Source organism: Pollachius pollachius, assembly GCF_949987615.1.
Source record: "Pollachius pollachius genome assembly, chromosome: 17".
In the NCBI taxonomy this organism is placed as follows: domain Eukaryota; kingdom Metazoa; phylum Chordata; class Actinopteri; order Gadiformes; family Gadidae; genus Pollachius; species Pollachius pollachius.
This window is the reverse complement of record NC_136950.1, coordinates 15,286,548-15,313,211: the sequence shown is the minus strand read 5'-3', so window position 1 is coordinate 15,313,211 and position 26,664 is coordinate 15,286,548. Positions and strand designations below refer to the sequence as shown.

General features: G+C 48.3%; 1 protein-coding gene across 1 annotated transcript in view; it reads left to right on the top strand.

Moving 5' to 3' along the window:
• The window catches only part of sema5a (sema domain, seven thrombospondin repeats (type 1 and type 1-like), transmembrane domain (TM) and short cytoplasmic domain, (semaphorin) 5A), a 122,779-nt gene that overhangs the window by 95,490 nt on the left and 625 nt on the right, over positions 1 to 26,664 (top strand). The window contains exons 16-22 of the mRNA XM_079755155.1: positions 4,740 to 4,965; positions 14,689 to 14,898; positions 18,001 to 18,171; positions 19,058 to 19,213; positions 21,083 to 21,127; positions 21,431 to 21,639; positions 25,856 to 26,664. The exon at positions 25,856 to 26,664 is cut by the window's right edge and continues 625 nt beyond it. Of these exons, the coding sequence (XP_079611281.1) occupies positions 4,740 to 4,965; positions 14,689 to 14,898; positions 18,001 to 18,171; positions 19,058 to 19,213; positions 21,083 to 21,127; positions 21,431 to 21,639; positions 25,856 to 25,975 (1,137 nt within the window). The 3' untranslated portion in view covers positions 25,976 to 26,664. The remainder of the gene's footprint in view (positions 1 to 4,739; positions 4,966 to 14,688; positions 14,899 to 18,000; positions 18,172 to 19,057; positions 19,214 to 21,082; positions 21,128 to 21,430; positions 21,640 to 25,855) is intronic.

Genomic DNA, 26,664 nt, shown 5'->3' with positions numbered 1-26,664 from the left:
CACTTGCTCATACAATCACCCACACACACACATAGATAGTATGGTAGATGATGCCTAATTATCCACATGAGGCATCTCCTCATGCAAAACACACACATACGCACGCACGCAACCACGTACAAAACGTACACAGCAACACACAACCACACACACACACACAGCAACAGGCACACACACACACACACACACATAGGTACACCCTGAAGGTAACACAGCAGCTTATAGAGATCTCACCGGCACTCAAACCTCGTTTGAAAGCTGTGAAGAGACCTCAGAGCGCGCTCCGAGCGAGGGACACATTACCACCTTAGCCGTCTGTTGGGAGAGTCGGGCGGTTTGTGTGTGTGTGTGTGTGTGTGTGTGTGTGTGTGTGTGTGTGTGTGTGTGTGGAGAGTGTGTGTGGGGGAGGTACCTGTTAGCGAGCCCACTGCTCCAGAGGGTCGTCACGGTGACTCGGGGGGGGTAGCGTTGGAGTGTGTGTGTGTGTGTGGGGGGGGGGAGGTTTCGGCCGTGTAATTAAATGTTCCACGCGTCCGTTCGCCCCCATTATGCCGCCCGCACGTTCTCACTCTCGCCCTGTTTTCTCCCCAAATGGAGACGCATAGCTCCAGCTGTCATCTGGAGGAGTGGAGTGGGAGCAGTGATTCAAGTGTGTGTGTGTGTGTGTGTGTGTGTGTGTTTGTATCTGTGTGTGTGTGTTTGCGCGTGTGTGTGTGTGTGTTTTTGTCTGTGTGTGTGTGTGTTTGTATCTGGTTGTGTGTTTGTATGTGTTTGTGTGTTTGTATCTGTGTGTGTGTGTGTTTGCATCGGTATGCGTGTGTTTGTACGTGTGTGTGTGTGTGTTTTTATTTTTCTGCCTCTTTTCGTCCCGCTAACTACCTGCTCTCCCTTTAGCCGGCCCACGGCAGAGAGCCGAAATGAGACGAGAATGAACCCTCTCTCCAGGGAAGGGCGGCCCACCCGTCCCCCATGCTTCAGATGGGTCAATCAATAGTTATTGTCAGGCCCGGGCCCCGTCTCCAGGGCACGAGGGCCCCCATTCATACCCAGCGCTCAATAAAGGACAGGTTCACTGCCACGGCAGCGCAAAACTCATTTCTATGGATATTATCTCCTTTATTATTTTCTTTAGCCCCGGCGCGTACGTGTGTGCGAGGTGTGTGTCATGAGGTGTGTGTGTGTGTGTGTGTGTGTGTGCGCGTGTCTGCGCGTCAGCTTGGGATTTGTCTCAATTCGGGTTTAGGGGGGCTGCTGTATTGATGTTTATTCCACCTCCCTCTGTGAATATCTGATGCATTATTCAAAAGTGGGAAAAAGAAGCGGAATCTCTGGCTGCCAGGGGTGTCTGTGGCACGCGGGCGTTTTTAAAAGAGGCTGCTCTTTTTTCTCGCCATGAAAGACAATAAACCTCGCCACCTCCTCGCCGTCCATACCTAAGTTTTATTGGATTTTCTTTCATATGTATGATGAAATATAAATGACGGGTATATGTATATGTATATATATATATATATATATATATATATATATACGAAGCTCGGAGGAGATGGGCAAAGGGAGACGGTGAATGAAGTTTGTCCTCTTCAGACAAGGGCAAGCCAAGAGCTTCTTCTGAAGAGTACTGGGGCACCTTTGTGAAGTATACGGGTGCATGGTTGGTCGATGGGTGGGGGGGCGGGGGGGTCCTCCTCCTCCTCCTCCTCCTCCTCCTCATCCTAATCACTTATACACCAATCACCTTGCTACGGAGCGGTTGTTTCAGCAGGCGGGCCTCCGCTCGGCCATCAGAGACCGTGAGTGAGGTTGAGCTTTAAACACAGTAATTATCTCCATCCATCCTCCGCTCATCCTCCCCGGGTGATGCTCACGCGTGTGTGTGCATAGTGCGTGTGTGTGTGTGTGTGTGTGTGTGTGTGTGTGTGTGTGTGTGTGGGGGCGGCTTGTGTGTTTTGTGGTGGGGCGGGGGGGGAGACACTTAGCGAGCCTTATTAAATATGCAATGTATTTTGGCCACCGTCATTGACTCAAACACACAACAACATCCACCAATCACTTCCTGTTTGGCGCCTCCCCCCCCCCCCCCCCCCCCCCGGGGGATTGAGCGGCTTCAGTTTTTTCCCCCTTCTGCCAATCTTTATTGATAATGACGGCGAACGTCCGACCCCCCCGCTGCTTGATGATGTTAAATATTAATGCGCGCCGATGATTAGAGAGCCGGGCCAAGTGAGGCGGAAAGCGCCGGTGGAGATGACACCCTCATTCATCACTGGGCGTGAGGCAATCTGAATCCTCCCAGTGTTTCTAACCCCACCACCCCACCGGGGGTGGGGTGGTGGGGGGAGGCACACAGGGGAGTTAGAGAGAGAGAGAGAGAGAGAGAGAGAGAGAGAGGGAGAGAGTGGGAGAGAGAGAGGAGAGTTAGAAAGAGAACGAGAGACAGAGGGAGAGACAAGGGTGAGTTAGAGAAAAAGAGAGAGGGTGAGCAAGACAAGGGGGAGTTAGAGAGAGAGAGAGAGGGTGAGGGAGAAGCAAGGGGGGATTAGATAGAGAAAGAGAGGGAGAGAGACAAGTGGATGAGAGAGAGAGAGAGAGAGAAAATGAGGGAGGGACATGGGAGAGTTAGACAGAGAAAGAGAGAGAGACAAGGGGGAACGAGACTAGCTTTAGCGGGAGAGACACACACACACAAGAGGGAGTTGGATAGACAGAGATAAAATAAGTGAGAGGAGAGAGGAAGGTGCTGATGAGAAGAGAAGGAAGCGGGGAGTGGCGGGCGATGCAGAGACAGATGGGCAGACGCTGAAAGAGGTGACACAGAGGGAAAAGTACGACGGAAAACCATCGGATGAAAGAAAAATACTCGATTTTACACACCGACAGTCATAAAAAACCAGCCAGACTGCGAGGGGGGAATTGTGGAAAGTGAGGGAGGAGAAGAAGAAGAGGAACTATAATGTCAGAGACTCCCTCTCCTGCCAGCCTGTCCCTAATGACAGGCTGATGGATGCAGCAAAGAAACTCTTATCTTTATTTTGTCAAGGTCTGACAGTCACTTGTGGCTCATGCAGCATAAACAAACAAGTGATGGAGGGAGTGGAAGCTGTCTCCCACCCCACCCAACCAGCCCCAGACCCCCACCGCCCTGTCTGTCACACACACACACATACACACACACACACACACACACACACACACACGCGCGCGCGCACACGCACACCCAACCCGTCCCAGGAGGCTCCATTACTTTTATGTATTTTTTCAGCCGGGCTTATAGAAGCGTGTGATGGGGACCCCCGCCCCCAATAACCCACCCATTATGGTAAGGAGTCCTTTAGTGTGTCATTAAGTTCACTCATACCACTGGAAGCGGCGGCCTGTGTTTCAGCTCCATGGGTAACAGTGTTAGCGCGTGGGCTAGGGAAGGAACTAGGTGTGTTTTGAGGGCAGTCCAGTGTAAACAGTAGGCAGTAGCCCGTCGTGGCGTTACTCAATATTCTTACATAACGCATTCATTTTATCCCGATAGAGTAGCGCTTATACAAGAAGTTTTTTCCCGAACCGCACCTGCTTTTATCCACCTCCCCCACACCTTCCTTCTCTCTCCCTCTCTTATTCCCCTCCCTCCACCACTCTGTGTCGCCTCCCCCACCCTCACCCCACCCCCTCTCCCCCCCAAGCCCAACAGTGGCTTGTAAATTAAACTTGATCAATGACCTTTTCTGCCTGGCTTGTTTTGCACCATCGTCGTGTTCAGCAAGTGGCCTAATGGGATTGTATCCGGTGTGTGTGTGTGTGTGTGTGTGTGGTTGTGTGTGGTTCTGTTTGTGTGTGTGTGTGTTTGTGTGGTTGTGTGTGTGTGTGTGTGTCTGTGTGTGTGTGTGTGTTTGGTTGGTTGGTTGTGTGTGTGTGTGTGTGTGTGTGCGCGTGTTTGTGTGTGTGTGTGTGTGTGCGTGTGTGTGTGTTTGCCTGCAGAGTGGATTATGACAAGGCGTGGCAGTGGTAGAGAGAGTGGGAGAGGGAGAGAGAGAGAGGGAATATAAACTGGTATGTGACAACCACTCAAGGGAACACAAGGCAGACACGACCAGAATCCTGAGAGATACCCCGTGGGTGTGGGTGTGGGGGGGGGTACTCTAAATGGAACGTATATTCGCTGCTTAGAATTTCAATGGAGCCAGCGTCTCATTTATTTATTAGGGTTGTGGAAAGAGGTCCAGACAGCGTCTGCCTTGCACTGTCTGCCGTAATTACAACCCTAACAATTCGCAATTACTCCCGTTGTACACCCGCTTCAAATCTGATTAACTCGGGGAGGATTGCTCTCCGAATAAGGGTACCTGACGGCCTCTGATTGAGAGGGAAGATATATATATACAGATAGATACACATGTATACAGGCGCACACACGTGCATGCACGTGCACTCACTCACTCACTCACAACCTCACACAATCACTAACACACACACACAAACACGCACAAAGACACAACCACTCGCTCATTCACTCACGCACACACACACACACACACAGACACAACCACTCGCTCAATCACTCACTCACAACCTCACTCCCTCACTAACACACACACACACACACACACACAAAGGCACAACCACTCGCTCACTCACTCACCCACCCACACACACATTCCACACTCAAACTCTGACCCCTTCCCCCCCCTCTCTGACCCCTTCCCACCCTCTCCGCCCTCCCCACCCTCTCCGCCCTCCCCACCCAGGAGTACCAGTCCTGCAACACGGCGCCCTGCCCCGACCTGAAGAAGACCACGCCCTGGACGCCGTGGACCCCCGTCAACATCTCCGACAACGGCGGCCACTACGAGCAACGCTTCCGCTACACGTGCAAGGCGCGCGTGGCGGAGGCCAGCCTGCTGGAGGTGGGCCGCCAGCGCATCGAGATGCGCTACTGCTCCAGCGACGGCTCCACGGGCTGCTCCACCGACGGTGAGGGGGGAGGTTGCTGCCATTAAACGTGTGTGTATCTATGTGTATATGAGAGAGGAGAGGAGACACATGTGATGTGTCGTTCTGCCGGAGCAAGGGAAGGGGTGGGGTCTCGGTGGTTGTCCCTGTCACTTTGTCTAAGCCCTGTCTGCGCCCCCACCATCAAATGGGGGGTTGCACTATACATCGCGGGAGAAGGGTGGTGCGGTTGCTGCTAGTGTAGGGTGGATGCTTTGTGCCGCCAAGGAAATGCAGAAGTTGGGGTGTTTGTTGTCGTTCTGTGTTTGTGGGTTTGACTGTCTGGTTGTTTTGTAAGTCTGTGGGACTGTTAGTAAATTTTTTTTGTACATTACATTTTTCATTTTCTTTCTGCAATTTCCTACTATTTGTCATTCTGGGTTTCTGTCCTGTTTCCTTTTTCTGACTCGCATTTATTATTAGCCGTCCTCCTCCTCCTCCTCAGCCCCTGTGTCAGTCCCTCCGTGTGAGTCTGCAGCTCGTGTGGGGGGATGGTAATGGGGTTCTCCCATCACGTCCTCCATCCACAGAGTCCACCATCAGGCGTGTTAATGAACTCCCAATAGTTACCGCTCAGTTCTGCTTTCATCCCTTTCCCTCTGTCTCTGTCTCTCCTCTCTCTCTCTCTCTCTCTCTCTCTCTCTCTCTCTCTCTCTCTCTCTCTCTCTCTATCACTCTAAATTCCCCCTCTGACTTTCATCTCTCTATCTCCTTCTCTCTCTTGCTCTCTCTCTCTCGCTCTCTCTCTCCCTCTCTTGCTCTCTCTCTCTCTCTCTCTCTCCCTCTCTTGCTCTCTCTCTCTCTCGCTCTCTCTCTCTCTCTCGCTCTCTCTCTCTCTCTCCCTCTCTTGCTCTCTCTCTCTCTCTCTCTCTCTCTCTCTCTCTCTCTCTCTCTCTCTCTCTCTCTCTCTTGCACTCTCGCCCCCTCTCTCAACACACCACACTCACACAGTCAGGCGTGTCGCACTCCGTTTGACACACAAACAAGGTGCTTTTTCCTCTGTTTCAAAGACACACACACACACAAATCGACACACATTCACACACAAAACCTTTCCGGACATACAAACAAACACATACACAAGCACACCTTTACAGACAGACACACTCAGACCAGAGAGACATGGACCTTAATAGATGTGTTGTGCGTGTGATTAACATGGGGGAAGCAACACGCTTCATTAGGAGTGTCCACCAGACGGCCCGACTCACCATCATGGGCGGCGTTAATTAGAGCCATTTCGACGAAGACGGCTGCGCGATCAACAGTCTTCTTCACACGCGCGTGATGATTTGTTGTGGCAAGGGAAGCGGATCAGAGGATAGTGAAGGCAGATGGTGTGAGCGAGAGATTGTCTCCTTGAGTGTGTGCCTGTTTTTGTGCTTGTGTGTGCGTGAGTTTTCTGATTCAGATCTTGCGCAGATGCATTATATAAATGCTTGTTGGTGATAATTGCTTCACGCTCGGTATGAAACAGCAGTATGTTGGAGCGTGGGGGGGATTTCAGTGCAATGCTGATCTAGAAGATGTATGCAGTGTTCTTGCTGAATTGTTTAATCGTGGATTTGATCACTTTCTGGCCAAAAGGTTTTCCAAGATGTTATTATCGTAACATTAAGACGCAAGAGGTAATTTCGATCGTGGGGACAAATCGAAATAACAAACAGTGCCTTCATTAAAAGGCAATATTTGCGATTCATATCTTATCCGGTTTACTTATATACCTTTCTGCTCAGTTTTATCTCCCACTGCATTGCCTTTCAAATAATAAATGAGAACTGTTTACTTAGTGGGAATACGTATTTATCCGGACGTACGCTATATGGATTTAGAGCCATTTGCTATCGAGGATTGTTTTAGCATTAGCTGTGTAGCCTAGTTAATCAGTCCGCTACCGATTTACTGATTCTAATGATCGCACTGGGCTTCTATGAGCTGGGGAACATGATCACAGACGGTTTCTACAGGCAAGGCGTGTAGAAAGCGTGTGTTGGGAGGGGGAGTCATGTTATGCATTGCTCGTGTGTGTGTGTGTTTGATGTATGTGTTGTCTGTGTGTGTGTATTTGATTTATGTATTTTCCTCATGTGTTGCTTTGTGTGTGTGAATGTGAATCATCAATACCCGCGCTTTCAGGTATTGGTGTGTGTGTGTGTGTGTGTGTGTGTGTGTGTGTGTGTGTGTGTGTGTGTGTGTGTGTGTGTGTGTGTGTGTGTGTGTGTGTGTGTGTGTGTGTGTGTCACCCACACACAAAACACCATCATGGTGTTGGGTGAGTCACCAAAGGGTATCTCTCCAAATAGCTGTCTAAACTCAAATAACACAGAAAGGCCCTCCATAGTGCTTAACTTAGAGGGTCGTGAAGAAGGCTGGGTTAATTGAGACTAGACTATATGGCGGCAGCTAAACCAGGAAGATGGCTCCATCTCTGCTAGTTGTAAATTAAATGAGCAGGGTGTCCTTGTACCACACCATACCACTGCCCATTATAGTTTTACAATCTATAATAGTTTTTGCAACCTCAACTGTGCACACATATCCTTGCTCGAGAGCTATAAAACTCATAAAACATTTCCTTCTTCATCAAAGCTCTCCTATTGGGCGTTCAACAGGATAGGAAACTCTGTGAAACTGTGTTCATGGCTCCTTCTGCTCGAGGAGAGACTCAATGTGTGCATACGTTAAATAATCCTGGATTCCTATCGATTGGGTTGGATATGAAGGACATTTTTGATAGCTTATGCTGTAAATAGCACAAGTAACCTTTAAACATGGTGCATAATCGAAAAGATGAATGTTAACATTAAGAACTGAGCCCAAAGCAAGTTACATTACTATACTTCTTAATTAACATCACTGTCACACTACAGCCGTTAACACAATATAGTGCACGTTGAAGAACCAAAGGCTGTCTGTGCGAGGCTCACGCTGTTAAAGCTTCCAGCTTCAAGCATCCACAGGAATGGGCGTATAATAGGTGGTACTCCTTGAAGGGAGCCCAGTTTAGATTCCCGCCTGTGGTCCTAGGCTTTGTTCCATCTCTTCTTCAACCTGGGTCCTGTCTCTCCTCAGTGTCCTTTCCATGAAGGCACAACAAATAATATAGTTACGCAAGCACCTCCTCAGGATTTCATGAATCGATATCGGATCATTTCAATGAAGATCGACTTGCATCGCAAAATCTCTTGTTCTTCTTTAGACCTGCCCATGCTGCTCATGTGTAGCCACACGTTTGTGTGTGTGTGTGTGTGTGTGTGTGTGTGTGTGTGTGTGTGTGTGTGATACGAGAGCTGACCCACACAGAGCCCATGCTGCAGTCAGCGGGGAGGAGCCTTGAAGTGTTTCGCATAGCATCAGGGTCACGGCGAGATAATTACAGCTGGGCTGGGCTGGGGTGGGTGTGTGTATCGACCTCCTACACCCCCGCCCCGCCCCCAGACCCTGATGTAAAGATGAGGGTCTGGGGGGTACTGAGTCATCTGATAAAGATGTATTGTTTTCGTTGGGTGAGTCACTATTGATTACAGCCTCCCAAACGCCCTTGCTTTTCCCACAAGACAAAGGCAATAAAATAGGCTGCTGTGTGTGTTTGTGTTTGTGTGTTCGGGCACATGTACGTGTGTGTGTGTGTGTGTGTGTGTGTGTTTATGTGAAATATGAACCATATCACAGCCGTGGGAAATATTCCAAAAAGGCACTAAAGTCTGCGTATGAACCTGGTTAATAGGTTCTTTTTGAAAATATTCAATGTTGGACATGGCCTCTATATCTTCTCTCCCTGGAAATCAACTGGTGTCATAAAGAGAGAAAGAAACTTGGAAACAAACAGCGAGAACTGAGCAGTTGCCCTCTGAGCCTCAACACATGTCTTTGTCTTTCTTCTCTCTTTTATTTAAACTTATCTGTTTTTTCTTTGAAAGAGATCTTTACACCTTTCTTTGAGAGGCTGTCTCTGATTCAACGTTTCCTCTCTGACCCTTTGACCAATGGGAGGCTGCGTTCAATTGCCCTTTGCCCAGACGTTTTCTCAATCTCTTCAACTGAATGGGACTGTTATTTTTTTTGTGGTGTGTTTTCTTTTTTTCAGAGCTATAGCGCTATCAGAGATCCATCAGATGTGAGCTCGACTCGTAAAGGTTTTGGATTGCATTTGTGGAAATGACACACGCTATTGACACGAAGCGCAGAACATTCATCATCCCTGTCATGGGGTGTGGAGGATGGTTAATCCCCACGTTCTCATTGAGGCAAACGGTTTGATGTGGGGTGTTTCATCTGGGAGCACTCTCCCTCTTTTGTCTCTCTGCCTATCATCACCTTGACTCTACACAGTGCTCCTCCTGGTTATTAATAGACATCAATCAAGGGCATGTGACTTATCCAAGCACCGAGAACGGTCCTCTGTAACATATCGCCTTCTCGCGTATCACTGATCAAGTGACGCAGATGAATTAATTAGGGTTGGTAATGATTTAAAGTCATTTCTCACACATGCCGAGTGATTTATTTCCATTGTCATCCTTGTCTTTTCGATCACATTTGATATGCCTGGAGTAAAAACCTAAAAGTGTTATTTTTTTTCTTTATTTCTGTCTCCGAATCCCTTTTGATTGTATTTCAATGAGACAAACGCTGCTGGCAGTTTGACATACGAAAAAGACATATGGAATAACATTTCATTAACAATTAAGTTTGTTATTGTCGTTTTTGTGTTGCAATTAAATGTGTTAAATGTGCAGCTGCAAAGCTCCAAGTTCTCAATCTGAAAGTGTGTATCGTTTTTTCGGAAAACAATATTCCTCTCATTAAAATGGGGGCTGCAATCGCAGTACGAACAATGGATTTGAAAGTCTGTATCTGACATCACATCTCAAAAAACTTATTTTGCAACCAAGTTTATACTTTGGCCTATTATTCACAAATTCAAAAATCCTATTGCTGCAAGTCCAAGTGAGAAAGTGGCCCATTTGTTACATGAGATGTTAATGAAATTAAGATGCCACACTGAAGCACTGTTTTTACTGTGCTGTGGGTGTTCTTGGAACCGAAACTCGACTTATTAGTATCTTTGGCACATAATACAAGCATAGATAAAGATGAAGCCATGTTGAATTCATTCTACTTAAACAATGTTCCTTTTCATCACCAGAGATGGTATTATAACAGGTTTTTGATAAGCAAGCTATAGCTCAGTAAGTTGTCGGATAAGCTGCTTGTGACTAAGGATGTTGATATATACTACGTAGTATTTTATTGTAAAAATACTGTTAAAACAAAATGTTATTTGGGTTCAGTCTGTTTCCGTGGGTGAGTTTACACTCAGCAGTGAATTGCCTTACAATTGCAACACAATGCTTCCTCTGGAAGAGAGATGTTCTGAATATCACATATGCCTGCAGGCGTTAATCAATTACACATGAGGAGATGCACTCAAATCTAATTTACACTCTGAATGTGTTGTCATGGGCGCTGGAGTAGGTGTTAGAAGCCGCTTCCTAAATATACATTATTTTCCTCCAATGTAACTGCTGTGCAGCTGAGGAAAAAAGAAAAGAAAATGGCACTACGCAGATGGCAGAGACATGTCCACAGAAGGCTGTTCTATTATCATGTTTGCTCATGGGGGTGAATGATGGCTTCATCATTCATTCTTCTTCTTCTTGTTCTTCCTCTACTTGCAACTGGTGTGTTTTGGCCAAAGTAGTCTGGATGCCAAGCTCTCTGCCCCCCGCCCTTCTCAGACGCTACAAGTGTCCATCTCTCTCTCTCTCTCTCTCTCTCTCTCTCTCTCTCTCTCTCTCTCTCTCTCTCTCTCTCTCTCTCCCCCTCCCTATCCCTCTCTCAGCTACCGAACACTTCTCCCTCCCTATCCCTCTCTCAGCTACCGAACACTTCTCCCATTCCTTTTTTTCTTTTCAATCTCCTCTCCAATGTTTCCATTTCTTTCTTTTGTCTATCGACCTGTGTGCAGGCGTGCACCTGTCTCACTCCTCCTCTTCTTTTCCCCCCTTTCTCTCTCTCCCTCTGAGATAAAATGTGATGGTGCACAACGTCCCAGCTCTCTCTCGCTCTCGCTCTCTCCCTTGCTCTCTCTCGCTCTGGCTCTCTCTCTCTGGCTCTGGCTCTGTCTCTTACTCTTGCCCTCTCTCTCTCTTGTTACCTCAAAGGCAAAATGGGCTGGAATCAGGTGGAACTAATGAGTGTTCATACAGTTGACTTTAGGTTTAACAACAAATCCCTCTGAGATTATTGGCTTTTATAATCCCTAAACAGAAATAATTACCATAGTGTTGTGACCATTGGAATTTTGAAGCATATTTGCATAAAGCACTTCAGGCCATCAGGAAAAAAATAGAGTGAGATTTCAATGTGCTTTCTTTTCAACGTGCTTCCATAGAAACAGGACATTATTAACTTCATGATTATCTTCATGGCAGTGTATATGTGTGCCTGTGCCTGTTTGAGTGTGTGTGTGCTTGTGGGTGGATGTGAATGTGTGACAGAAATAAGTTTTAGCTCTTGGTGACCGCCGTGACTAATAGTGTCGCTGTTTCCTACCGCTCTTTATATCGGAGAGTCAGCACGCAGCATCATGGTGTTGGGTGTAGTTCCGTGCTGTTTCCATGGCTACTGGAGCATAAAGGACAGGGGTCACATGGGTTCTACCCGGAGTGGCTGAGGGTGAATCCCTCTGTACCTGAGTGACCCTGAGACAGCTCCCCCAGCTGTAATCCAAGCCCAAAGCCCCTGGTTTCATATGGCTTTAAAAGGAGTATGGTGCACTGCAGACACAGGATGATGCATGAGCTCACAATCATACACACACATGCAAGAAAGCACACACACACACACACACACACACACACACAAAGACACATTTTGTTTGAAATCCTACTATGTGTACCTACTGTACAGCCATAAAGACTGCATTGTTATTTTCGGTATGGTTTGTTATTCCTATACGGTTTCTATGGGAGGAAAGTTCAACCAGAATTGTTGTTTTTCTAAATGTATTGCAGTTTTTACCTACAGCCGACCAATCAGAGAGCAGTACAATCCCAATGCAGCCCTTCTCACATTGTCACACTCACACTTGGATTGTGCAAAGAAAGTTAATACATAATACAAGAGAATGCAAGACAAAGAATGCACAAGAAATGTCAATAGACAATGCATTATACATTTGCACACACACACACACACACACACACACACACACACACACACATACACACACACACACACACACACACACACACAATCTGCCAGCGGCCTGAGTGTGAGATGTTGACAGCTCATATCCGAGTCGAGATGGGGAGAAATAAAATATGATTCCATGTATTTTGGTGTTGTTCACACATTATGCAGAACTCCCGGCATGATATTAGCTCACACTGCCATCCCCCTCTCTGAATAGGTCTAGCGGCTTTAGCTCATTTACTCCTCTCTTACTCTTTTACTCATCCCTGTCTGTCAGTCTGCCTGTTTGTCTTCCTCCCAAACCCTCTGTGTCAATAGCATAGCTGTGAGCAGTGTTTGTAGTTTAACCGAGTTTGACCTTCCATCCTCCTCCTCCTCCTCCTCTTCCGCACTCTACGTACAGTACAGGCCGCCTACAGAATGCTCTGCTGCACATGTGTCAGCAAACACACACACACACACACATTCCTCCCACAGACATCCAACAACCCTCCCTCCAAACACACACGCACACACATCCACACAAACACACATTCCCCCTGCAGACATGAACAACCCAGCCCCCCACCCACGCACCCGCATGAGTGCACGAACGCACACGTACATTCACACACACACACACACACACACACACGTGAGAGCACAAACGCACACACACACACAGCCACACGAGTGGGTGCACACACACACACACACACACACTCCCATAGCATGGCGAGGGGTAGATAGATGTCCCTCCGTGTTTATAGGGGACAGTGGGCATGTGGGTGCTTCACTGTATCCTGCTGAGCCGTGGCTGAGCCCCGTCTGCCTGGTGAGGCTGTGCAGAGATCAATCCGCCGGCGCTCTGCTCCGCTGATCGATGGAGAACTCCGGCTCCATGTTTTACCGGGTGGCCGTCCACATTGTTTGTCTGAGCTGCAGGTGGCTAACCTCTTGTAACGATGCATTACACACAATTCATCATCTGAGCGTGTGTGTGTGTGTGTGTGTGTGTGTGTGTGTGTGTGTGTAATAAAGAGAGCTTATTTGTGTGTGTGTTTGTGCATGTGCGTGTATGTTTATGTGTATGTGAGTGTGCAAATTGAGTTTGTGTCTGTGTGTGTGTGTGAGAGCGCCCATCTAAGTTCCAGTGTCTATGTTTGTGTGTGTGTGTGTGTGTGTGTGTGTGTGAGAGTGAGCATCTAATTTCCAGTGTGTATCTGAGTGAGTGCATGCATGCCTGTCTGTATGCGTGTTTGGGTGTGTGTGTCTGAGTGCATGCATGCATGCGTGTGCGTGCGTGCATGTGTGTGTGTGTGTGTGTGTGTGTGTGTGTGTGTGTGTGTGTGTGTGTGTGTGTGTCTGTCTGTGCGCTTGAGATACTGTGTGTGTCATATGTAATATAAGAGAGCCGGTGACGGAGCACGAAACACTCTGTGGCGGGTGGAGGCGACGGGAGCGGTCCCTTCCCTCTCACACAACAGGGCTTGATAGAGAGCGCAGGTCACCCTGGCAGGCAGCGGCCGTCCATCGCACTGCCTGCGCAGAATCAATAAAGAGAGTTGTGGCCTCGCTGGTGCCTGTCCGCACGCCAGTCACAGACAGGTCATGGGAGGATGAGGAGTAGGAGGAGGAGGGTGTGGGGGAGACAGAGGGGGACGGGCGGGGAGTCTCCACACAGCGCCAAGGTCTGCCGTACTTATGACGAGGTCATGGGTGTTTTTTTTCCCTGGCGATAGGTAAACACTCGGGCCGTCCTCTGACCGTACACATGCACCGGAGAATACAGAGCAGGGGCGTCGAGAGGGGCCGGTGAGTGCTCGGATCAGGGGCTCCGGCAGATGGAGAGCAGAACGCAGACAGGGAGGACGTGAGGGATGGACAGAATGTGGGCCCGGGGGAGGGAGGGAGGGAGGGAGGGAGAGAGGGAGCGCAAAGGTGGAGGGGCGAAGAGACGTGGAGGGATAAGGGATAAAGGAAGGACAAACAAAGAGACATTTTGTATTATTGGAGTTCCATTATTGCAATCAGTGGGTCTTTGCTTCTTGCCTTTCACCGAAAGTACTGTTCGATTAGACGTTTTAATTCATTTTTTAAGTGATATTGGAACAAAGAGAAGGATACGTGGGCGGCCAAATTTGACAAAGGGGATTGAAATTCAAATTGGCGAAAGCGAAACTTCAGATCTGTCATAAAAGCCTGGAATGTTCAGTGAGTGAATCATCAGCAGTTTGCTTTGTGATTAGCATTAACTTGAACAAATGAGCACATTTCCACCATGATTGAAAAGTTTTATAATTTCCTTGTCTCATCATCTATCACATTCTTTATCTTTGTATGTCTTGTCTGTCTGTGAGCCTATCTGTCTGTCTGTTTATATCTGTCTGTCTGTGTCTATCTACCTGTCAGTCTGTCTTTCTGTCTGTATGTCTGTGTTTGTGTGTATGTTGTCTGTCTCTCTGTGTCTGTGTGCCAAGCACAAACCTCCATGCTGACCATGCCCCTCTATCCTCCCTCCCCCAGGCGAGGTGCTCCGGCTGGGCAGGATCTCGGGCCACGCGGTCAGCGGTGGCTGGACTCCCTGGAGCTCCTGGGCCCAGTGCAGCAGAGACTGCAGCCGGGGGGTCCGCAGCCGGAAGAGGACCTGCACCAACCCAGAGCCCAAGTACGGAGGGCAGACCTGCATGGGGGCGGCACAGGAGTATCAGGAGTGCAACGTCACCCCCTGCCCAGGTATACACACACGCACGCACGCACGCACGCACGCACGCATGCACGCACGCACGCACACACGCACACACACACACACACACACACACACACACACACACACACACACACACACAGATGCACACACACGCACGCACACACACACATACACAGATACACACGCACGCACACACACACACACACACACGCATGCACACACAGATACGCACCACATGGGCACACACACACACACACGCACATGGGCACACAAACACACACACACACACGCACACGCACAAACACGCACACACAGATACACACACACACACACACTTACACACGATATGCAAACGGTTGTCCACACCAGACATCTTGCATGAGTGTGACATACTGCATTTGCATGAGCAGAAAACATTCATGTGAATGGCCGTCTTTTGTCCTTTTCTTCCTCCTTAAAAAAAGTGGCAAAAAAGTAGAAAACACGCCACTTTGGCCACACCTAACGAGAAGCAGGACTTCTATTTAACATCGCTTTTAAAAGAAGCGCCGCTGGAGTGCTGAATAAAGAACGAGTGAGCCGCAAGTCAAAAAAGGAACAGCTGAGAAAACCCACCAGCCGTCCACTCCACAAAGAGCTCTGGCTGAGCCACACGGGTGTAAATCTGCAACACGGTTTTGGGGAGTTTTTCCTTCCAAGACCCCAATTTTCACCAGGAACCAGAGAGACAATCCCTTTGGCGCTCCAGTGTGTAATTATTTCCTGGGGTAATTATGCTGCTCGCTACGGGGTCGAGAGGGCTGTTCAGCGTGCCTCATTCTGATTCTGAGTCTCCGAGACAATGCATTTCCCTCCGCTGAATCCCCCCCCTCCCCCCCCCCCCCCCCCCCCTCCCTCCCCCTCCCCCTCTGCCCTCCCCCTCCCTCCCGCCCTCCCCCTCCTCAGCAGTCAAAGAGGATAACGGGACGCTCTCTAATGAAATGAATGCTCTGTCTGCCAAGGCCGGTGATAACGCTGTCTAAACGGATGTGCTGTGGCTTGTAGTTTGGTATTTGGAGCGCTGTGATGTGCGATGTGGTCGACCCCAACGCTGGAGGAGTTGGACACTGTGTGTGTGTCTGTGTGTGTGGGGGGGGGGAGGTATTAAACAACCGGTAAAGGGCACACAGGTGTGATGATTGATTACCTGGAATTACTATCCAGCCCGTGGTCATATCCCCTATGTCTTCCTGGCCTTTATTCCCTTGTATTCTACTTCCTTCTTTGTGCTACGCTGTTCTGTCCAATAAAGGCGAAACGCTAAAAAGCAATGTCAAAAGCCTAAGTGGGAGATCCGCAGGATAGCGTAGAAAGACGGACAGACAATGGCATGGAAAGTCATTTTTAAACGTCAAAAACCTACCTGGGAATGCCGAGACAGCAGAGTGACAAGCTGTTGGCTTTCTTTTATTTTTCCCTATCCCGTATTCCATATGCTGTGAGTTTTTGTGCGCTGCCTGTCAATCAGTGCCGTGCGTCTGGTTACAGGTTCGGGGGGAATCTTTTAGATTACTACTGTAGATGGCAGAGCGTCAACATCCACACACAAAACCTTTGTCTGCGCAGTGGTCCCAAACGCTTTCTCCTTCTGGATTAACCTGAAATGTCAGATGAATGCATGATGCTTTCCGTAGCCTAGGCGATGGGGGGAGTCTTTGGGGGGCCCATGGATTTCTACAGTTATTTATATTCTCAGCACTACAAATACTTTTACCTTAGTTTTGGCATGATTCTTCTCCAAAGTTAACCAAAGGGACCCTCCTTACACATCTTAAGTCTGACTCTTTAGCTACACTAAATACAAACGCCAGCTTGGTTAGGGCCTGTCTTGAGGGGGATGAGGTTATAAGTGGATGGTTGGATGGATTTTCAAATGTGGTAAACCATATGTCACTTTGCGGGAGAGAGATATTACATTGAGTTGACAAAAAGTATTTGGCAACTTAAAGAAGCTGGGCTGGGCTCTTAATGGAAATCCCCCAGGCGGTTCTGTGAAACATCTCAATCCACTAATGTAAAAAGCAGGCTTTTATCCAGCACTGTTCACAAAGGATCCTTACATCTGTTGCTGCGGGCTCTGGCAAACGACTGTGTACTTGGATGTCGTTGTTTTTTCTGAAGGATTTGCTGTGTTCTCTGGACGTTGGTTCATATCTGGCTCAGTGTGAAGGGAAAACTACACCGAAATAATCACAAAGGTGTTCCAAGGCTAATATTCTTCTATTAATTAGAGGAAAGACCGTGGAGTCTGGAGGTTCACAGGGCGTCCAGACCAGCTGGAGAAAGACACACACTGATTATCATGCACACTTCAAACACACCCGCATGCATTCTAAACGATTCAGTTAAATTCACTCATAGCGTTGATATAATGGATATTAAAAATAGCAAACGCTCTTAACTATTTCTATAATGTTCTGTTAACCCCATAAACCCAATGATACATGTTAACGTCTGTGTGCCAGGCTGCCTTCGCCCGGTTGACATAATCGAACGATATCTTAGCCATCTTGCTGAGCTCTTCTCTGCACAACTGCACGTCTCTCACACGCTGCTGTCTTCCGCACATGTCCTCTGTCCTCACACACATCAGCACCAGGCGCCCGCGACTGTAGCCTTGGTTACGTGACGATGCGTGAGTCTGGAGGCCGGTGTTTCAGTGTGTGTGTGTGTGTGTGTGCGTGTGTGGGTGCGTGTGTGCTTCAGCATGTTGAGTGGTGAATACCTGGTTCATGGGGAAGTCACTCGGGTAGCTGGAGAACACACACCCACATTCATACAATACACTCACATGCCCATACAGAGGTGCACACCTATACCTACACAAACAATCACACATTCCCACATACACACGCACACATGCACACACACACAAACACAGATACAATTAAACAAACACACACACACAAACACAGATACACACATACACACACACACACACACACACACAACCAGACACACACACACACTGACACACACACAGTGAAGAAACGGACACACAACGATACATTCCCTGTGGTCTATTTAACCTTCAACGTGACGTCAGTTAAAAGCCCCCCCCCCCCCCCCCCCCTCCCCTGTGGTGTCAGTGGACGGGAGCTGGTCCTGCTGGTCGCCATGGTCGCGCTGCTCCGTGACCTGCGGGGGGGGACATTACATGAGGACCAGGACCTGCAGCAACCCCCCACCGGCCCACGGAGGAGACATCTGCCTGGGCCTGCACACTGAGGAGGCCCTGTGCAACACACAGCCCTGTCCAGGTACACACACACACACACACACACACACACACACACACACACACACACACACACACACACTCTGTCACACTCTTTCATGCGCACTCACAAGCACAAGTATGAAATGTGAATGGGTATGAATGTACATGCACCCCTCCATCAACCCACAGTCACAGTCACACACGCACACACGCACACAAAGGCGTGCACAGACACATTCCAGGAGGCATGAGCACACACATACACACAAGCACATGCACACTTCCCATGAATAGTGTTTCAGTGACACACAAAGCCCTCATGCATAATGTCCAGGTGTAAGCACCCCCACACACAGACACACACACCAACCCGCACACACAAACACACACACACACACACACACACACACACACACACACACACACACACACACACTCACAGGTATACACACACGTGTACACACACTCATCAAGCGCAAGAGGCGCAAGTAACACAGGACCCAGGCCTCATGCATAATAAAGTACCTACACATGAAGATCTCGACTCTCTGGACTACGTGCGAAGAATATCACAATGCTACGCTGTCTATCATCATCATATTCAAGCACTTATAGATTCACTTATAGACATGATCTCTCTCTCTCTCTCTATCTCTCTATCTCTCTCTGCTCTCTCGTTTGCACTCCAACTAACACTCACAACCTTCAGTTTTTATCAGCGTATAGACACTCGTGCAGACACACAGAAAACACACACTGCTCCTATTGTGTATATCAGCTCATATCAGCTGACGGACGGACACACATACAAGAACACACACTCCAACACACACACACACACACACACACACACACACACACACACTACCACAGATAAGGAGGTTGACTCTATGTTAACGGTATTCCATGCGTTACCGTTCTCCCAGAGAGTTGGTCCAGCTGGTCAGACTGGTCCCAGTGTGAAGGGGTCGTGTCCCAGATGCGAGTACGCCACTGCGATGTCCTCTTCCCTACTGGGAACCAGTGCTCAGGCAACAGCACCGAGACCAGACCCTGCCCGCCCGACTCCAACTTTATATCAGGTGAGCACACGCACGCACGTACACGCACACACACACGGACACACGGACGGATGGACGTCGGTCTGTCTGTCAGGCAGACAGACAGAGACGCACGCTCAAGCACACACAAACATACACCCAACCACACACGCACAACCCCACACACACAGACTCACAACCACACACACCTTCTCACAACCACACTCACAACCATACACACACACACACACACACACACACTCACAACCACACACGGACCCCATAGTCTTACACCATTCCCCTCCTGTTTAACAGGCTAGGGGACTCATGCATGATTTAACGTGCACTGCTCCACAGCCCCGACTCCACACCTTGCAGTGCAGAGAGGTTCAGTTATTACCATTGCGGATACGTATGAATGGGATTGCTCAGTGAATCCTGGCCAAAGAGAGACAATGTGATTGGGTCGCTCTGCCCACCACCAGCCAGGGCTGAACTCAGCGTTCTCTGATGTAACAGTTCCATAATGGTGTTACTCAGAGCAGAGCTGCTGGCTTTCCTATCGCAGCCCCGGTATAAACCTAGTGATTCAGTGAAAAGACATGGGGGCCGAGACCCTTCGAATAGCCCCCTATTCCGGCCGCTGTTTCTTCGTTCATTGAGGAAAAAAGGGTGAGAAAGTAGTGGTTACGTGGTTACTTTGTCTGTTCCTTTCCGCTGTGGCTCTCGCTGTAGCCAGTCTGAAACTAGAAGAGGGTCTCGTGATGGAACGGAGGGCTAGATTAGATTGTTGACTAGATTGCATTGGAGTCGCTTTGATTTGATCTGATTGGATTTGAGTGGCGTCAAATCACGTTAAATGTGAAAAATCATAAAAAAGACGGTAAGAGAGTTAACAAATAGAGCTGCCTTTTGAATAAGTGCACACACATAGCTCACAATTTTGCCCAAGTAATATTACTTCTGGTCGTACACTCGAGAGCCAATAGCAAATCGGCCAGCTCCCAAACGTGTCGGACGTTGGTCCGACACGTTGGTCCCCCCCCCCCCACCGATGCGCTGACCTACCCTGCCCCCCTTCTGCCCTAAACATACACATCCAGACAGATTTCAACACCCCTGGTAAGGATTTTAGCATCGCCAGCCAACTATGCAGGGAGCGCTCAAGGTCATTGATCTGTCTCACGCCAGGGATGGTTAGCACAGCGTCTGGTGCCTCTAAAGGTCACCATGACTCTGTTCGCTGCCTCAATGCATCAATAAACACACCCACACACACACACACACACACACACACACACACACACACACACACACACACACACACACACGCGCGCGCACGCTCTGCTAAAACAACATTGACGTTCCTGTTGTGAACGGATCAGACTGAATGACAAGACACAAAATCGTCGCTTGACACTCGCCCACGCACACACTCGCGCGCACACACCAACTGTTTCCTTATGCTCATACTGATTTAGATTGGATCCGAATGTCATTTTTGAAGATGGAGGATGAGCTGTGTAGTAAAAAGAGAGTTCTTCCGAAGTGTCTGTGTTGATTAATAGTGATATAATAATCTCTGTACTCGAGAATACCCTTTAGAAGTCTTACTGCTCCCACCTCCCCTCCTCCTCCCCCTTTATTCCCGATCATTCATCCCGTTTTAATGGGAAACGTAGTCCATTAGGGTTCATTAGCGACGTCTTGTAGTTCATTTGTTTTTAACGAGAGACAATACTTTTCATAAACCACTCCAGGTGCCCCATTCCTGATTAGCTGGTGGATTTTATGATAATCTGTTCCCTGCCAACTCTACAGCTCTCATATCCACTCTCACCTTCAAGGGTACAATCTATCTTCCCCTAATTCCTTCCCCTCATTTTTTACTCCCCTCTCTTCTCCCCTCAGAAGTCTCCATTGCCCGCTCAAGTCAAGAGGAGATTTACTGTGGAGGTAAATGATATACGGCATATACATACTGTGGATGTGAATAAGTGTGTTTATGTTTATGTATATGGGTGTCTGTGTGTGTGTGTGTGTGTGTGTGTGTGTGTGTGTGTGTGTGTGTGTGTGTGTGTGTGTGTGTGTACGTGTATCTATGTGTGTGTGCTTGTGTGTGTTTGCGGTCAATAATTCCAAGCAGCTGCAACTCAACTTCTCCCAATATGTTCTCATAAGAAAATTCAAGGCACGTCGTTTTTTTTTGCTATTCGCCCGCTGACCTTCTCCTCTCCCCCCCCCCCCCCCCCCCCTCAGACTTCAACCTGTTCCACATGATGGCGGTGGGGCTGAGCAGCTCCATCTTGGGCTGCCTGGTGACCCTGCTGGTGTACTCCTACTGCCAGCGCTACCAGCAGCAGTCCCACGACGCCACCGTCATCCACCCGGTGTCGGCGCCGCTCAACACCAGCATCACCAACCACATCAACAAGCTGGACAAATACGACTCGGTGGAGGCCATCAAGGTCGGGGCCTGTTTTGGTTTTGGTTTCGCTTTTGGTTAGGGTTTTGGGTCCGGTTAGGTTGGGTTCTCTCGGATTTCTGTTTCTTATTTAATTGTATTTTTGGGGTATTTTACCATTTGGCAGAGGGGGTGGTGTGGGGGAAGACTTATTACATTTCTCCAACTTCTTGCGATTCACCCCTAAGCAACCAGCGTATTTCGTCGCACCTGTAATACCCACATTCATTATGTGGCCGTGATGTTTTATGTGCATATTTGAATAAAGCCATATGCTTTTGCAACTTTTCAATTATAATTAAACTCGTGAACACAAAACACAGGCGTAGCATCCACCACGCCTCTCTCGTGATATTTGTTGCTAGTTTAATTGCAGCTGTCTCTAAAACATATTCGCTAATCAGTCAATTTCACAGTCTCCTGTCGAGGAACAAGCGTTTCATGTAACTTTACGCCCAGTCTTTGTCATGATTGGATTAGGCGATTCGCATGATGTTCACTGTATTAACATTTTCGTGTCTGCGTGTTCCCTCGCCCATACTGGGTTTGTGTGTGTGTGTGTGTGTGTGTGTGTGTGTGTGCGTGTGTGTGTGCGTGTGCGTGTGCCTGTGCGTGTGTATGTGTGTGTGTGTGTGTGTCTGATTCCGGTGATTTGCCTTTCTGTGTCAGTCACTGGTTTCTCTTATGCACGGATGCAGCTAGATACTGATGCCTAGCAGAGGGGCATCAGCTCAAGTAGTTTGCAGTCTTCTGCCCACCTTCTCCCTGTAGGGGAGGGAGGGATTGTCTCTGTCTCGCACCCACACACATACACACACAAATCCCCCCCCCCCCCCACACACACACACACACACACACACACACACACACACACACACACACACACTCACAGACACACACACCCACACATGTTGAAAGCTGTAGTTCACTTCAAACTGTATTAAGACCCAACTAAATACACAATAAGCATGCAAAATAAATGGATTACAAATAGACAAAAAAATGTTTTGCCAAATTATCTTAGACAAGACAATGACACGGATGAAACTCAGACGTCAAAGAGTGAATCATACACACTCTAAACCTGCTCAGGGTGACCCAAAGTGATGTCCCAGACCTTTTAGGCTTGTATCATATGAAGGGAATAACAGAATTAGTCACAGGAACAGGGGAGGGATTTCAGACAGCAGCTCCAGCCTGGCTATCAAAACATGGTGTTCATGGTTTTCCGTTGAGTGTCTGGGTGTGTCTGTGATTATTACTCATCCCTGCTGCTCCGGGGCCCCAGGCGGGTTTATTTCCAGGTTCCCAGGGCTCTAAATTGTCGGGTCTTAGCAACCTTAGCAGCCAAAATCCCGGCCCCTTGAAATGGCACCGAAATAGATATCTATTCGACACACAAATGGGGGGAAACACTTGTCGTGTTGGCGTTCAAGGTGAAGAGGCCGACAGTATAATATCATTTTGCCAACTTTAATGACATCAAGTGTGACTCCTAATTCTGTAAAGTTTTATTTGCATAAATATTTACAACCCTCTCTCAAATCTGAAATCCTTTCAGTGAGGTCTGATTCTGATTCTAACTTGTTTTACTTTATTCAAACAAATCAAATTACGTTTTGCAGAGTGAAAAGACATCCAGTTTGACTCCTATTTATGTAGCGTTTTATTTGCATAAATATTTACAACCCTCCCTCAACTCTCAAATCCTTCCAGTCAGGTCAGATTCGCTTTTCCTTAAATAAACCAGCTTAGCACTTAACTTGTTGGACTTCATGTAAGCTCCAAATCAAATTACATGCAGGCCAATACAGACTGGTGTTAGTTCCCCTTACTGATATGCCAGAGCAAAGCATGTGATTTTAGCCTAAATAATGTATTGTGCTGAGGCGCAACAACATTGCACCGTGCTGACAAGGGTAGGAATGTTTAAGTGTTTATCCTTCATGCAATTCCTCTAATCAATGAACATAATCCTTTTTCCTTGAGCTGCTAGAAGCACATTTAAATATGGACAGTGCACGTTTGGAAAAAAATAATTCAAATAGAGAGTTTGTTTCAAATTAATCCTGTTTTGTTGGCTCCCACAAGACAAACCCCCCCCCTCCCTTCCCCTCCAAGCCCCTCACAAAAGCAACACTGCAAGATAACTCAGATGTTGAGCTATATTTTAACCATGAATGGCCCAGCATCTCATTATCCTGCTTTGAGTGTCAGTGGTGAGGAAAGATGAACACCTGTTGTCGCATTTCAAGATTCAATATTTTGCTTCAAACCCCGACGTAGCTGCCATATTTAATCGCATTACTGTGTGCAGTATACCGCAGCCAGCCAGATACAATACATATCAGTTTTATCCCTCTGCCAAACGGGAGGCTTTCCAGTACGATATGAGTTCATAAGCGCAGAGATTTGAAACATGTCAGGGTTTCGGGCGTTGTGGAGGGGGTTTGGACCCGGGTCTCGGGTGTGGGTGAGGCTCGGGTCGTTGCATTGTGGCGGGGACTGTGGGATGACTGGTGCCTCTGCTTCCTCTCCTGCAGCCAGACGTCTCGGTACTCTTGCCACTGGACGACCCCGGCATGCGCCAGCCTCTGTCTGCTAACATGGGCGTGTCCATGCGTGGCCTGGAGATTTTCTACTAACCACTCTACAACATCACGCCTCTCCAAAAAAAAAAAAATACTACCCCCCATCCCTCCCCCTCAAACCAATCCAACCCAACGCAACAACTCTTTCAAAAACAAAAAAACACAACCTCTACTACTTCCTGCTTCCCCAACGAGCCCCCCCTCCAACTTCCTGTGTGTGGCAGGTTGGCGTACACAAATCTAGTTTTCTCTGTTTTTTCCTCCCCTGCGCTCCAAAACCCTTTCATCGACCCATCCTGCAGTAGCCTGCGCCGCCTCCTCCTCCTCCTTCTTCCTCCTTCCCAAGGGCTGTGATAATTCACTTATCCTTCCCTTCCTCCCCATTCTCAGTCTGGCCATTTGCATGCCTTCCCCTTTTATTTCCATCTCCGTCCCCCCCCCCGTCCCCCCCTGCTGTTCCATCCCTTTCTTGGGCCAGGTTCCTCGAGTGCATGGCTTGGTGGCTGACGGTAGCACAGAGAACTGAAAAAACAACTTTAATCGCCATGATGCGTCATAATTCCCCCTCCCTGTCGGCCTTCCATCTCTGGCGGCGCCCTGTTGTTAAGTCCTCTCTGTTTACTGCGTCGAGAGAACCCGCGCACTCAGTCCTCCACCAATTAAAGAGGGTGTAAGGCTTGAAGTCAGAGCACATACAGCCAACCACCAGCTCCACAAGCAGCTGCCTCAAAAAGCAGCTAAGGGCCCACTTGCCAAGATATACAAAACTATCTCCACGCCGCGGGAGTTGTTGATTACAATTCTTTCCGCGGACAAATCGCATAATGGGATGGGAGTGGAATACATCTTAGGTCTTTTGTCCGCTCCACTTTTCACTTCCCATCGTAGTCGCCTTCCGAAGCAAAATCTTTCAGCGGCGAACGCAATGGCACCCCGTGTTGAAACACAACCCCTCGCCCCTAAGGGAGTCGGGGGGACACTCACGAGCAAATTGAATGTGCATGCACCCCTTTGCCAAATTGCTAATGGTTCCCAGAGTGCAGCTGCCGCGTAGGGGAGGGGACTCATTCTTTGTTAACCATGTGACCGCGGGCACAGTGGCGATGACCCCCCACCACGCCATAGCTTATTGCTTACTTATAGCTTCACGGGAAAAAAAATGACGCATTCCCTGATAGATTTTTATGGTTTGGGTCGTCCTTGAGCACAGCCAATCTGAAAGCCATAAAAGCCACTTACGATCAGTATTAGAGATGACAGAATTGGACATATGGACACATCCCGATGCCGTTTTTGCCCAGCAGTGGTTAGGTCGTTTTTCCAGTCTGTTTGCTAATGCTCTGACCTTGCTAAGGGAAATGAATGTTTCATTCATCAAGCAGCCTCCCATTGATTTGTGTTGCTGTACTGTGAAGTTTGAAATGCTTATTTTTTATGATTTGTCAGATGGATTTGTTTCACCTTGCCATCCGGGTCTGAATCATTGCTTGATCCTTTTCAAGGCAAATAACTTTTTCCTGACCACCCTCTCCCTCTCTCTCTCTTCTTCTTTTTCTATGTTCTCTCTCCCCCTCTCTCTCTCTCTCTCTCTCTCTCTCTCTCTCTCCATCCATCTGTTCTATTGCCTAGGCCTTCAACAAGAACAATCTGCTCCTGGAGGAGAGGAACAAGTACTTCAATCCTCAACTCACCGGAAAGACCTACACCAATTCCTTCTTCACCGACCTGAATACCTACGATGACTATTAAAGCACTCGTAGTGACGGCCTAGAGGCCTGTGCGCATGTGAAGACGCAAAATCCGTCGAGAATCTCAACTTTTTTCTCACTGTTGCTTTATATTAAAAAAAAAATCTTTTTTGCCTGAGACAACCCGACCGCTGAGAAAAAAATGGCAGCTGGTATTCGATTAAAGAAAACACTTGCAGTATCGCCGGCAGAGAGAAACACACACCCTTTTTTTCTCTCTCAGGTGCCTTGGGGTGCACTTGGGGAGCTCTTTCGCTGTATTCGTGTGTATGTAAGTATGTGTGTGTTCCCGTCAAGTGGCGGAAAAAGATTGCATAAAAAAAATAAGCCAACTCTTAAGAGATTGCAGGGAAATGATCTCTTCAAACACTGACACCTCTTTAAAAAGAAGACGGTGTTGTCGTTTTTTGTTCTACAAAAGGAGAAACATAACCAGCCACCAAATCTTGATCTGCATGAAGTCATATGTCCTCCTCCTCCTCCTCCTCCTCAGCCCCCCCCCCAGCCCCCCTAGTCAACGCCAACCCCCGCCCTGCTCCTTTCGTTGTTGTCGTTGGGTTTGTTTGCATGGTTGACGCGCATTCCAGATGTTTGGGGGACATTTTGCTTCCGGACTGGTTTCCAACTGTGGTTCTAAGCCGTGGGAGTTCCCCCCAAAACAAGAGGAAGAATTTCGTCTGCTGTGAGACC